Source organism: Erpetoichthys calabaricus, unplaced genomic scaffold (assembly GCF_900747795.2).
Source record: "Erpetoichthys calabaricus unplaced genomic scaffold, fErpCal1.3, whole genome shotgun sequence".
NCBI classification, from domain to species: domain Eukaryota; kingdom Metazoa; phylum Chordata; class Cladistia; order Polypteriformes; family Polypteridae; genus Erpetoichthys; species Erpetoichthys calabaricus.
The window spans coordinates 28771-43418 of NW_026261602.1; the positions used below are offsets into that span (position 1 = coordinate 28771).

The following is a 14648-nucleotide window of genomic DNA, read 5'->3' on the forward strand; positions in this document are numbered from 1 at the left end:
GATGGTGGTGAACAATGGAGAATACAATTTGCAAAGAATTAAGACAGGTTTTAAGCCCATCTGGGAAATGATTCTAGTTTGAATTAAATCAGTCTTTTGTAATGCAGCCAAAAGCTGTCATTACTTTGACTGTGTCATTTTATTAAACAATCTTTGTGCCCTATGCTGTGGCAGTTTGATGATTATTATCTGTAATAATCATGTAGCCTATGGTTTTTGTAAATGCCATCAAACCAATAACCACACCAAGATTTGGAAGACCACCCATAATAGTGGTGATTCATGTACATCGTCATAATATAAAACAATATAGTGGGGCTAGTGTGAATTGAACAGTTATATTGGGTCCAAGTGTTTGCAAGTCAGAGTCTGTATTGTTTAAAAAACTGCCCCCTCCCAAATGTTGTCACCCTTAAATGGTTAAGTGTCTAGTTTGCCTAATGCTAAAGCCATTCCTGTACCTGCCATTAAAATGTATCTTCACTGTCCCCTTGCATTTATCAGCGCAGTACAGCACAATTTAGTTAATAATCGGTAATTATAAACTGGCTGATTCAAATGTCCCAATAAGAAAAAGTGAAAAGAATGTGACATTTCACAGTGCCATAAAGAACTTTATTGTTCTACCATGATGCTAAAGAGGTGCCAGTCTTGGGAATGAAATGGTAATTCAAATTCACACACCATCACTGCCACTCCACTCACATTTTAAAGCTGTGCAGATGTCAGGGCTTGTCACCCTTCCACAGTTCATTCCCTTTACCAACAGTCATGTAATCTGACATCCACAGTGACTTAGTCCAACCAGTCTGCAACTTGCCCCAGCAAAGTCAAACAGGTTTTGTTTTGTCTTCAATCACAGGGAAAGGCTCTGTGTGTACCAGAATTGAGAATCAATTAGGACTCCAGAATTATTAATACATACTGTATAATGGAGTTAAGAGAAATAAGGAACATGGGTGTTTTGGACCTTACAAACAGCAGACAGACTCATCTGTCTGATGTCTCTTCTTGTCATATATGACAACAGAATGGAAGAAAGAGGAAAAAGGGACCACGATTGTGGCTGAACTTGCTGTACCTGGAAAGTATCAGTACAGCACCAGCTCTGTCAGGCCGCGTGTTGTTGGCGGTCAGAAAAAGGGACAAGTTCACAATATTGTGAAAATGTGAAACTGCTGGATAGTCATCACAAAGTAATGTAATTTGTCATTCTCTGCAATTTCTCGTCATGTAGTCTGACATCCTTAGGTGGCAATATCAACAACTGCAATCATCACGTTTGACATCCCCTTGTGGTATAGCGGGTCTGCTGCTCCAAACAAATAATAATCAATTGGCCGTGTCATGTCTCCATGGGTGCGCTCGCGCATCTGCGGTAAGTTGATGAGGTAATTGGGGCGAGACGCACCTGCATGTGAAGGTTTGTTCATTCTCATTTGCTTCATTGGCTTCCTGCAGTACGTGATTGAGATTAAGTATGGGCCAGCACAAGAGATCGAGAATGAAATAAAGGATAAAGAACAAGAGAATGGAGATTATAGAGAGAAGAAAAAGGAGGGAGGAGAAAACAGCCTGTGCGGGAGTGAGTGAGCAGGAATTGCAGGCTCACAACTATGGAGGCAGGCAGCTGGGAGGAAAGCCCCTAGAAAGATTGTTTGACCAACACTCGGGGGCAGAAAGAAGGGGTCACTCCAGCTGAGCCGATGGTGGGGAACCAGAGTCTGTACATAGCTAGGGGACGGGAGGCTACTGGACAATGAGGAGAGTCAGCTGCACCTGCAGATATGGTGACTCCCATGTTACAAGGCCCATATGGGAGAAGTAGGGGAGCTGCCAGTTAAAAGGAATAGGCACCAGGTTTTTAAATAAGGAACTCCTCCCAGCCTACTGATTAGAATCTCGTTTTAAGGGATTTATTGATTATGGATTTTAACCTCCACTTTTATCACCTCATTTTTATGGATTATTAATGGATTTTTTGAATCACTGCACTATGGACACTGTTTTGGTTTTGTTTGGTTTTTGTTTTTAATAGTAGCACTTGGACACTTTTACACTGTTCCCTTGCTACAAGTGTGATTTGTCCCCATCTGCCAGTTCATCCGATTACATTATCGATGGTGTTGGGTTCGAGAGGCTCCCAAACGAAGAAAAGGGAGCATGGAGCAGGACCCGCACCATCACACCCCTACAGCTAGAAGTCATGTAATCTAAAGTATGGTTTTCTTCATGATAGTCTTTACAGCTGTCTTGACTGCCGTATGTGGATAGAAAACACATTTGCAGTTCCAATTGTGTTAAATGCAATCTCTATCCCTCTCTGACCAATTCTGAATGAAGACTGCATGATTGATCATCAACATGTTTACAACTTATTTTTTTAATGTGGTCAAGTGCTATTCAATCATGACACACAGTAATTCAGGTGTAAATGGGTATACTTTGCTTTAGCTAAAAAAATCTTTCCTGTGTCTGGACTGCCAAACTCATTCAACTTCATGAACAAACACAACTGTTTTCAGTCAGTCCTGATTTTGGCAACCATGGCTGCCTCTTCAGAGTCTGTCATTGGTCAAAGCTGATAAAGTGGAAAGACAAGAGAGCTCAAGAAAGACATGAGGAATAATATACAAATGAGATGAGAACATGAGATGTTTTGTTTGTAAAGAAAATGTGGCACTAGCTGTTTGTTGATATATACCGTCCCGCATGTGTTATTTTTTTTCCCTCAAAAATATTGTGTTTGATACCTCTGGCCCATAGTATCTTGTTGTGGCAACCTATCTATAATAATAAAAGGCAAAGCCCTCACTGACTGACTGACTGACTCACTCACTGACTGACTCATCACTAATTCTCCAACTTCCCGTGTAGGTGGAAGGCTGAAATTTGGCAGGCTCATTCCTTACAGCTTACTTACAAAAGTTAGGCAGGTTTCATTTCGCAGTTGGGAGATCTGGGGACCTGGGTTCGCTTCCCGGGACCTCCCTGCGTAGAGTTTGCATGTTCTCCCCGTGTCTGCGTGGGTTTCCTCTGGGTGCTCCGGTTTCCTCCCACTGTCCAAAGTCATGCAGGTTAGGTGTATTGGCGATTCTAAATTGGCGCTTGGTGTGTGGGTGTGTTTGTGTGTGTCCTGCGGTGGGTTGGCACCCTGCCCGGGATTGGTTCCTGCCTTGTGCCCTGTGTTGGCTGGGATTGGCTCCAGCAGACCCCCGTGACCCTGTGTTCGGATTCAGCGGGTTGGAAAATGGATGGATATATATATATATATATATATATATATATATATATATAGTCACAAACTCGTGACAGAGTCATATAAAGGTTTGGGGCAGCCACCCGTATAATTTGGTTTCCTGGCTGCAAAGTTGCTTTTCAAAATAATACAGCACTGATGTGCACAAAACCGAGTCCAAACAGAACTGAGGGAATAGGGAAAAGGTGGAGGCTTTTAAAGGAGGAAGACAGAAAGTGAAGTCAAAGGGGTCGGGCTCATGTAGGTCTTCTTCCATTGGTGCGAGCCTGGACGTGACATCACAGGGGTCGGAGCCGGCAAAGTCTCCAAAGCGATTTTTTGTTTTAGACTAAATAGAAGTTACATTAAGTGACAGCAAGGCTTTTCAATTTGAAGTAAGGCCAAAAATTATGTTAGGTTAACAAACATATTAATATAGTTCATTACAACTGCTAAAATTACCTTAAATCAAAAAGAGCCCTTTTCTCTTTTTAGAGTATGGCTTAAGCCACCCTAGAAATGCCAAAGCCATTGCACAGCATCACATAGCCAAAAAAAAGGGCCACTTGATCTAACATTACAATATATACCAAGACAGAATGAACTAGTTTAGTTTAACAATTAGTGTGTATTAGGCCAGGCTGCAGATCTGTGGTGCTCAGTGATCCAAGAGCCAATCAGACTGAGTTCATATGTCACATGACTTACTGAGCAAAATGTGCAACACAAGACACCAATATTATGATACACCTACTACAAGACATGCCTTACCCCTGAGTAAGTTAATGCTCCCAAAACCACCACAGATTAAGGATGTTTTATGAGAACGCTACACAAGTTACACCTTGAAATGAACATATTGAGAAAAATGCAAATAAATGGCTGTGTCGCTGAACACCAGTGATGTGTAATGCAAAGTCTGGTAAATGTCATTGAAAGTATAAGACTTGACTGGCTCATCAATAGAACTTCTGCAACAAAACTCTATTGATTTTTTCTGTGGGTGTGGGCTATAGGAAATGCCTCATAAAATTACAAATATACACCACAAGCTAGCCATGGCTGTTCCCTCATCATGTTGCATGGCCAATGCCTCAGTTCATTCTCCCATTGTCTTACTGTAACTCTCTGTCTGTGATCTTTACCAATAACTTAGTCACTATGTTTTGTACGGGGCTCCTACTGTATTTATTTCCAACTCTGAAGGTCTCTTTCTGCATTCTTTCCATGTTTACAAAATGTAGCACAGATAGCACAGATATTCCTGAAACCTGCAGAATGCAGTGCTCCCTGTTAATGTTTAATGGGTGGCTGTCATTTATACACCCAGCATGTTCAATCTTCAGGACTGTCCTATAGTTGCCACACTATTATTACCTAGCAGCGACACATTATAAATGAGTTTTTCACACATTTCAAAATGAAAGTTGTTTTCTTTCGTTTCTGGCATTCTAACGTGCTAACAGCTCCATCTTGTGATGCTTCACCTTCCCACTTAAGTGCATTCGTGTGAACTTAGGGTTGGTCTATTTGGAGAAACTCAAAGTTGTTTTTAATTTGTTATTTGTTAAGGTAATTTGTTTTTTTTTGTTAATTAAAGAGCACGCTAAACATATCAAATATTTATAACTTTGCTGCAAATGCAATTCGACCACAAAAATTACATTTCTGGTTGACCAGATTATATTTTGTAATTTATATAATTTGCTAAGGTGAAAGGTTAGTGTTATATCACAACTCAGAGAAGTCGGCTAGCTTTGCTTTTTCTGAATTATCTGACTTGTAGCGAGGAGTTTGTGGGCCATTCTTGTGGAATCTCCAACCCTGAAACCCGTATTTACCTTCTGTCTGACAGCATGAGAACAGCGGCATCAGAGCCAGCTGCAGAGGAGCCTATAAAAAAATGCACGCCTGACATATTGATATATTTCAGACAGGGCTCCCCCTGGCTGGGGTTTAATTGTCCCATTTATGTCTGTTGTGTTTATTTTTTACATACAAATTGTTGTTCATTTAGTTTCTTTATATCAAAGTATCTTCTGCTATGTTCCTTGTGTTTTGTGGGTGGTCATCTGCCCTTCACTGCAAGAAACTGCCCTCAGCCCTATAAAGACTGAGGAAAACCCACAGTTCATTGCAGTTCATTGAATGTGCAGGCTTTTATGGGTGTTTTTTTTGTGATTTCTGTGCTTTCTTGTGAATATTTTTTAATTTTTTTAACCTTTTGCTCTGTTTTTGACTCCACCTGCTGAATTGTATATTGAGGCGCTTGGACTGCCTTTGCCTTTTCAGGCAACTCCTTTTGTTACAATGCTTTTTTGAACAATACACCTTTTTACTTTTAAAGATTCCATGTTTTTCCTTGTTGAGACTAGCCAGGGTTTGGCTGTTTCCCCCCCTGTAAAGCATGAAAACTGAGTTAATTTTGAAATCCCTTTTATTTCAGAACTGGAGGTTTACTTATTCCACTAGTAACAACATGCAGTAAGAAATCTGACAAACAAGAAAAAAACATTCAGTCCATCAAGCTTGTTTGATTAGCTAACAGCTAATCTGTCCAGAAGGTTCATGAAGGTTTGTCAAGGTTTCTGCTTCAACTTTATGTCTCCTGAGTTTGTTCCAGACTCTCACAACTCTTTGCATAAAGCGGTGCTTCAATGCCTTCTGTCCTAATTGCACTTCCCCTTAATTTACACTAATGTCCTCAATTACATAATCCCCAGTTAAGTTGAAAAAATTCTTCTGGATGTACTTTAAACAGTGCCTTTGAGGATTTTGAAGTCCAGGTTTAGGTCCTCACACAGTATCCTTTCCTTGAGACTAAACAGTTTGTGACCAGTGGAGGGCGTTGCAGCACCTCAAACCCCAGAGACAAGCACCACAATAGAAGTCCTGCTACATTAAAAAAGGTTTATTTGATCAAATACCTTACAAAAGGCTTTGACAGTGGTATACACAACACAAATCTTCTCCTCTTCTTTTTTTTCTCTCCCAATCCTCCAGATGATCTTTATTCTTCTTCCACCTGACTACGACTCACCTGGCTAAGATCAAGTGGTTTCTGTTATTTATGACCATATTATGGTCATAGCATAGCCTGCTGAAGGCACTTCTGGAGTGAACGGAAGTCCACTGAAATTAGGATTGGTGAATCCCGGCCGCTCCCCCTGGTAGCCTTCACAGTATCCAACGAGCTGCCCTACAGGATTACAGGTCCCAGCATGCCCTGTGAGTGTCTTTGTGGGAATCCTAACCCAGGGATGCTGCCATCTGGTGTATTGGGGAGAAAATATTCACCAGTGCTCATCTCCCCAGTCCTTCCATTGCACTGGCCCCTGGGCCGGGTAATAATCCCTGCTCAATCCAGGCCAGGATGCCAGCCCATGTGTGCCTTTCATTACAAGGATGAATACTCCGAGTACAACATGTCCTTAAGTCACTGGGTTGCTCTCCAGATTCAAATGCTGCCATGTCTTTCTTGTAGTGTGGTGACCACAACTGCTGTTACAGTACTCAAGTTGTGGTTTTACTGATGCATTATATAGTCCGAGAATAATGTCCTTTGATTTATATTCAACAGTTTTACAATACAACCTAGATAGATAGATACTTTATTAATCCCAAGGGGAAATTCACAAACCTAGCATCTTACTGTCCTTTTTAATTGCTTCTGCACATTGCTTAGATGAGAAAAATGTTCTGTCAACATAAACCCCTAAATTAATTTCAGAGGTTGCTTTCTGCAGGACAGTGTCTCCCTCCTTGTATGTTGAATTGTCATTCCTTTTGTCCACATGCAGCACTTTTCACTTTTTTACATTAAACTGCATTTTAAGACGGCCCTGCTTTTCTGCACTCTTTGTCTCCAGCTGATTAACCAACTCGAAATCCAGTTTTGTAGGTTACCTCTGATACTTAGAGCTCCTAGTTTCAGAGTAAATCTTTGGTGTGAGACTTTATCAAAGGTTTTTTGAAAGTCTAAATAAATTATGTTGTATGCTTTGTTTTTGTCAACTATTTCAGTTTCCTGCTAAAAAAATAAAATAAAACCGGTTTCTTTCTCTTGTAATCCTCTCATAAAGTATATCATTGCCATAGCAGCCCATTTTTGTACTGACTGGTATTTGCTTCAGAATCCCAGTGTCTGCATTTTACCCTCCAGCTGAAAAATGGCTGTGCCAAATCTCACTTCCTGTGAAACTTCTGAAGCAGTCTTCTAAGCAATGCTATTATTTAGAAACATGATAGAGCACCATTTAAATTCATATGTTAAATATCCTATGGACTGAAAAAAACCTTTAACTGCATTAATGTTTGTTTTTCAGGTGTATTGGACCAGTTTAACAGATCACGCTTATAGGCCATTACTGTAGTTGAGGAAACTAAATTGTGCACTATTCCTAGTCAAGCTGTAGTAAATGCTACTCATATTATGTTATACATATTAAAAAGTAAAACCATTTGCTTTCTTGTAACATAACCTTTTCAAACTCTATTTCAGAGTTGTGGGGCTCTGGAGATCATCCAACAACACAAGACACAAGGCAGGGCATCAGTCCATCAGAGGTCCCACTCATGCACACCCACACTTTCGCCTTTTTTGGACACACCAATCAACCCAACTTTGAGGATGAGATAAAAAGGACCTTCAAATGGAGACTGGACACACACACACACACACACACACACACACACACACACACGGACAGTGTTGTTTTATTTTATACTAGATCGTGTTGGCCTATTTGGCTTTATGCTAGATTTGGTGGTCACGGTGAGAGTACCTCCTTCTGCTACAGAATATAATCTTACCTGATTTTGCAAATTTTGATAATATGCAGGCTGTAATCACTGATCCAGGACAAGACTTTTTGTCTTTTCTTATCCCAACTAAATTCATTATAGATTTTTAGAAACACAGGGCACAATCACAAACTCAAACACACTCAGAGAATCCAAAATCAGTAAAGATAATAGATGGAGTTTTTGCTGAGAGATACATTTATTTTTGACAAATGAAATTCAGATAAGTTTAAGATTTAAGATTGTCTGCTATGAAACATAATGTCTAAGTACAATCTTCTTATTTATACTCTTAACATTTTATGTCTGATTGAAGGAAGTCAACCATTAGTAGGGATGGAGAAGGGTCCACAGAATACTTTATTAAGCATTTAAACAGATTATTTGTTGCATTGGATTTTGCTTTAAAGGATAAGTTTGGTATTTTTCAAGTCAAGGTTTTTTCTTTAAAAACATAATATACAGTATATGTATTTGTGACACACAATTGTGTTCTAAAGTGAAATACTTCTTATAAATTAAAAAAAATATCTTATATACACTGGTGCTTTACAATAGAGGGTATGGGGCACGGAGGAAAATTTAAAAACTTGCCAAATGTGTTAATTTTTCATGCCAGGACAGTTGTCAAGTATTGATCAGCACCTTCCATGTTTCCGATGCTGTTTGTGATAATGAAAGAGATCTGGAAATCATAATTTTATGGCATGTTCCATGTACTGTTTTTCTAGTGGTATGGATACATTTTCTATTCACTTGTAAGAGTTCACACATAAACAAAAGTAAACAGTAGTAAATCAAATCAAAAGCAACCACATGGCACAAAATGTTTACTGTGGTTTGGTCCTTTGAGAGGAGACCGTTCCCCAGGGGAGATGAAATGTTCATATGCTGAGGTATCACACATAGTTGGTCTTCTTTAAAAATGGATGAATCTCATAATATTGGTGTTTTTCCTCCGTACCCCATAGCACCCAATGTAAAGCCCTAGTGCAGGCAAGATATTTTATTTAAATGTAGAGAAAGTGCTTAACTTTAGAATACAGTTTCACATGGCAAATGCATATATGGCGTGTTTGTAAAGAAATAACTTTGACTTGAAAAATAGTGAACTATTCCTTTAATAACATTAATGCTGTAAGGTGCTTATTTAATCATTATAGTAACTAGGATATTTACAGCAAAAAAAACTCCTTAAACATGTTTACCCTATTAACCCATAAAGCATTATATTAGTTTAAATATTGCTATCATGTAAATATTAATACCCCTTCTCAACAAGCCACTAAGGTGTTCTGTGCAGGCTCAGGGATTGTGGCAGAAAAAACGGACATCATTCAGAGCCGTGTCATCTCCATGTCCTTGTGGTGACTGCACCTTTGTCTGAATACCAGAGATGCCATTTTCACATTCAGGACTTTCATCGCGCCATGTTCCTTCCATCATTACCTTCGCTAATGTCTTATCAGAGCATATGAACTTGATGTCGTTGGCTGCAGTTTCATCATCGTACATCTTAGGATGCTGCACTTTCAACAGGAATGCTTTGAGAAAACCTTCTCGGCACCACATTGGTTCTGTCCATGTGCCCCACCTGCAAGGAAATTTCAAAAGTTTAGTTAACCACCTTTGAATGATAAACTGCGGGCACTAATGTATTTTTCTAATAAAAACTAAAGCATCAGTGCAAAACTTTATAGATAGTGACTAGTTGGAATAAAATGTTTAAATCAAATACCATAAAGCACAACCAAGATAGGAAAGGTTTAAAAAATGACTGAAGTAACTTACAGGCCACTCTCCGATTCAATACTAAATGTATCAGTAGATACTTCTGATGCCTTACAGAACAGCCGTATTCCATTCAGTGCTGTATCATCTCCACTTCCTTGGGGTGCCTCTACCTAAGGTATCGAAGAGAAAAAAGAAATATCATTAATTACTTTTTGTTATACGACAGTCAAAAATATCAGACATTCTGTATACTACTCAAGAACTGAAATAATATGTAAAGTATATCTAAAAAATGGCAGTTATGGAAACAAGATAAAGTCAGTACTATAAATTAACAGGAATATTTCCAGGTCCTTTCTCAATCTTCATATTCTGTCAATGTTTGCATTTAGTAAATACCTGTACATCCTGAAAATTCAGTGACTACTTTACCTTCATAGCAAATCCATAGGCAATCCATCCATTAGGACAATTTTCACGAAACTGCCACTCGCCCCATTGGCCTCCATTTCTCACACGGATTACTGAAGACAATCCAAAGACCTCTGTGCAACTAAACAAAAGAACACAAACTGAAGTGCACCAAATGACAAAACCCTGCTAGTTCATGTACCCTCAAAATATACAGTTGAAAAATGACTGTGCCAAAGAGTCTCACATCCATCAGAAGCAACAGTCTTCTTATAGCCACTGTGTTGTGTTTGTGATGTAGATAGTGTGGGAGTTGGGGCTTTATTGATCGTTTAAAATCTTGAAGGTTGAGTACTAAGGGTTAATTTGTAATGCTAACCATAAATTGGCCTCAACTCACATTTTATCTTGCTCAGATTTGCCTTAGTTCATATTCACCAGCTGCTTCATTCCTCTGACAGATGGGAAACTGCATGGGAGGTTAGGGTCAACCACAGAAGGAGAGATTTGAGTGTAACAAGATGATCATCGGGTGACACTAATATTTTATCTAAGGCCTTGGGAACACAACCCATCTGAGACCAGCAAGCTTGTTCTTTAAGTTGTGCCTCTGTGTGTCAATGTGTCTAATTTATTTTTCACATACTTAATTTCTTATAAGTCTCAAATCAAGACAACAGAAATGACTGCAGATGTGAGACAAACCTTGCTTATTTTTAATTTAGCCATACAGCTTGTTTTAAGATTATTTTATTCTTTCCAAAAAATGACAACTGATAAGGGATGTTTAGTAACATACCGTATATGTCAGCTCATAAATGTAACCTGCTCAATGCGACATGCACACACCTCCAGCAGCAGCAGCAGCACGTGCGCCTGTGTTTATCAAAGCAGCTTTAAACTAATGAATGATTAAAGTGTCTGATTTTTTTCATATAGGTAATTTCTTACAATATATATATTTCCTTCTACACAATAGTTTATAGCAGTGTGTTTGTTTGCTGCAAACTATTTATGGCTTGAGTAAGAGTTGTGGTAAGATTGAAGGTCACATGATTAAAATCCATTCAGAGATGCTCTTTTCCAGCATCTTATTGTAAGATATAATGTTTAAATACAATACAATTTTTTTTAAAAAACTTTCAAGGAATGTGAAATTAAATACATAATCTAAATAATAAAGGAATAATGGTAATTTTTTGAAAACCCTAAAAGTAAACATAAAAAAATCCCTCTGGACCCTGGGGTACAGAGACTGAAGTGACTGTCCCCAAAATATTACGTTGAAGTGATGGTATGTGAACAGAAAAGAAGAACAAACCTGATTGCACAAAGGCAAAGGATGCTAAGCAGGACTCCATTGTGGTTTGAAAACATCTTTGCTTTGTCTGGAAATGAAGTACTAGGGTGTTGTACCGTGTTAGCCATTATGAATGTAGAGAAAAGCCAAGCAAAATGACACCTTTTATTGGCTAACTAGAAAGATTACATCTTGCCTGAAGAAGGGGCCTGAGTTGCCTCGAAAGCTTGCATATTGTAATCTTTCTAGTTAGCCAATAAAAGGTGTCATTTTGCTTGGCTTTTCTCTGGAAATGAAATAATACAACAAGGACATCATAATACCTCAGCAATTAATTAAACAAGCAGAAGGATGTTTTCTTCTCCTCCAAGTTCTTACATCAATGGCTTGATGTCATTCCATTAATCCAGTGGATATGACTTTTTATTACAATTTGCTTCTGTATCATGAAAAAAATCTGCTTAAATAAGTTTAGAGAGTAAGTAACAAATATATATCATGCCATGCATTGCTGAACCTGGAAGACAAGCAAAAAACATCTCTGCTGAGGAAACTCTCTACAATCTGTTTAGAACTGCATTAACAAGAATGGTACATTGTCTAAGCTGGGACATATAATAAAAATACCAGTAACTGTTATTAATATATTAGCTGATATTTCAGTTAATCAGATAAATTATTAAATAGTCTTCTTTAACTGGTTCATTCTGTATTCCTCCCAACCTTACACTTCCTCCATTACAAATTCTTACTCCACTAAACATTTAATCTTGGCTTGCAGAAAGAGGAAAAGGAAAAAATGTTAAGTTGATTAAAAAGACCAGTAAAATAAAGACAAAACTCACCTTGTGAAAGCACAGGTCTTTGTCACTCAAAGCTCACAGACGCTCTTATATTCTGGACTCCACATGTTGACATACCTACTCTGGATGTCAATCACAACTCTTTTCCGGTTCTGCCCTGCAGCAAAAACAGTTAACATGATTTTCTTAAGTAAAGCAAAATCCACCTTCATACAACAAAGTGTCTGTGTGTCTGTCTGTGTGTCGTCCGGTTGATATGTCGGTGTCAATCCAAAAGAGGGCGCATCATAACTGAGGCAGTGATTTCAACCCGTCTTAGATGGGTAGCACTGCTAGTTTATACATAAAATGTAAGCTTTTTACATGGGTAAAATGTTGATAAAAATAAAGAAAATTAAAATGTGCAACAAGGTGCCGGAAATGTATGGATATTTAATATTTTATTTAATTCTGTAAAAGTCTTATAGCTCAGGTCCCCTTTTAAAATGCTATATCAGCATCCATATGTCTATCTTGAAAGAGACAATAGCCAGGTTTCCATCCAAGGAGTTTTTGCGAAAAAATATATAGCGCTTCAAATTTTTTTACCGATATAGCTGATGGAAATGCTAATTATCGATAAAATGTTGTACATGTCGACATAATATTTTTTCGTTTAACTTTAGCGCATAAATTCCATACCGATACTTCAGATGTCGCAAAAAGTACATTGGAAACACTTTTTGTCGGAAAAAAGGGCTTTAGTGCAAATAAATGTGTCACATTATTTTCATCACGTGCAATCAAAACGAGAATGGCGGAGCGGTTCTCATGGTCTGATGAAGAGAGTTTTTTTTTTGATTAAACGTCGTTATTTTGTATTAATTCAAATTTCAGTTTTAATTAAAGACCTTAAGGGAAGCAGGCTAATTCAGTTGTTATCGCACTGAGAAGGGATGTTGAAAGGTAGGCTCACCTGTACAGATCCGATGCTGCAAACACAGCTGCATCATGGGCACTTCCAGGAGTGCCAACGCAAATGTCTCGTATCATGCACCTGTCATCAACAAGGGCCTGGAGAACAATAGATGGCCACCCTTTGCGATTAATGTAATCGCGGTAGCTTTCCGTCGGGGGAAGAATAGGCACATGCGTGCCATCCAGCGCACCGTAAATCTGTGGCACAAGATGCACCAAGGAATTGCGGTATGCAATTTCATTGGCCTCCGCTACAGTCGGAAGTCTGATATAACGCCGCATTAATTTTTCTTTATTAGCGGTGCACACAGCATATACACATTGATGGATGGTAGTTTTACTAACCCCGAAAGTTTCTCCAACTACTCTATACTCGGCGCAGGTTGCCAGCTTGTAAAGGACGATGGCAATCCGCTTTTGGGTTGGAATCGGTGGTCGGTGGCAACCTGTGATGGGCGCAACATCAGGACTGATGAATCCACACAACATCTCAAACATCGGCCGTGTCATTATAAAATGCTGCAGCCAGAGATTTTCTGTTAAGTGTCTCTCCACCACCTCCTCCCAGAAGGTCTTATTCCGTCGTCTCTCCCATACCCGTGGGTTTCGTCGCACTGGGGTACTTTCTTCGAGCTCTAGGGCTATCAGACAAGCAACTGCTTCATTCTGCTGTCGTCTTCGGATATTATGTACAATTCCAATTATTTGTGAAACTGAAATAACAGTAAGGTGGCAAATTTCAAAAAACTGTCTGAATAATCTCTCCATTTCTTTGTTTCTTTGTTTAGTGGAGGGGGTGTAACGTGGAAAACAAAAGGAAGATAATTTGCGACATACACAAAATTATGTATGGAAACGGCTCAAGGGCAGATTTTTTTCGCGATACAACAAAAGTTATGCGACAGTTCGTTTTGTGGGGGGATGACGTCATCACGCACACCATTTTATCGATAAAAAGCCAGTTTGATGGAAACAGGCTGGAGACAGCAAATTTCGCCCTTTTTTTTTACGTATATTCTGTTTGTCGATAACAAAACGTCGCAAAAAACTGGATGGAAACTTAGCTAGTGGTATTAGCACTAAGAAAAAAGAGGTCAGTTGTTGGGACTTCTTGAGTGGCTGAACAACCCCACTTTACAGAGACAGGCCCTTGCATAGCAACTACTGTACAAGTGAAAGACGATGGTGTTTTAAATAGAATATCTTTCTCCAAACTTGTGGGTCTCTTGGCAGTAAGCAGAGTCCTCCTTTGGGTCTGTGTTCTCTACACTCTACTATCAATAATGGCCTTCCATAATGTTTGGATTTGTGCAATACTCCCCCAGTTGTTGAAGTCAATGCCATCCGGTTTCATGAAGATGTGGTCTTCAAGCTGGGAGAATATTCAGCACATATTTGGGGA

At 39.0% G+C, this 14648-nt stretch overlaps 1 protein-coding gene across 1 annotated transcript in view; it reads right to left on the minus strand.

Moving 5' to 3' along the window:
- Positions 1-9490: 9490 nt before the first annotated feature.
- The window catches only part of LOC114653987 (vitelline membrane outer layer protein 1 homolog), a gene marked incomplete at its 3' end in the record, with an annotated part of 28565 nt that continues 23407 nt past the window's right edge, over positions 9491-14648 (minus strand). Inside the window, exons 2-4 of the mRNA XM_051922009.1 lie at positions 10208-10328; positions 9833-9945; positions 9491-9635 (exon numbers count right to left, since the gene is read on the minus strand). Coding sequence (XP_051777969.1) covers positions 9491-9635; positions 9833-9945; positions 10208-10328 — 379 coding nt within the window. The remainder of the gene's footprint in view (positions 9636-9832; positions 9946-10207; positions 10329-14648) is intronic.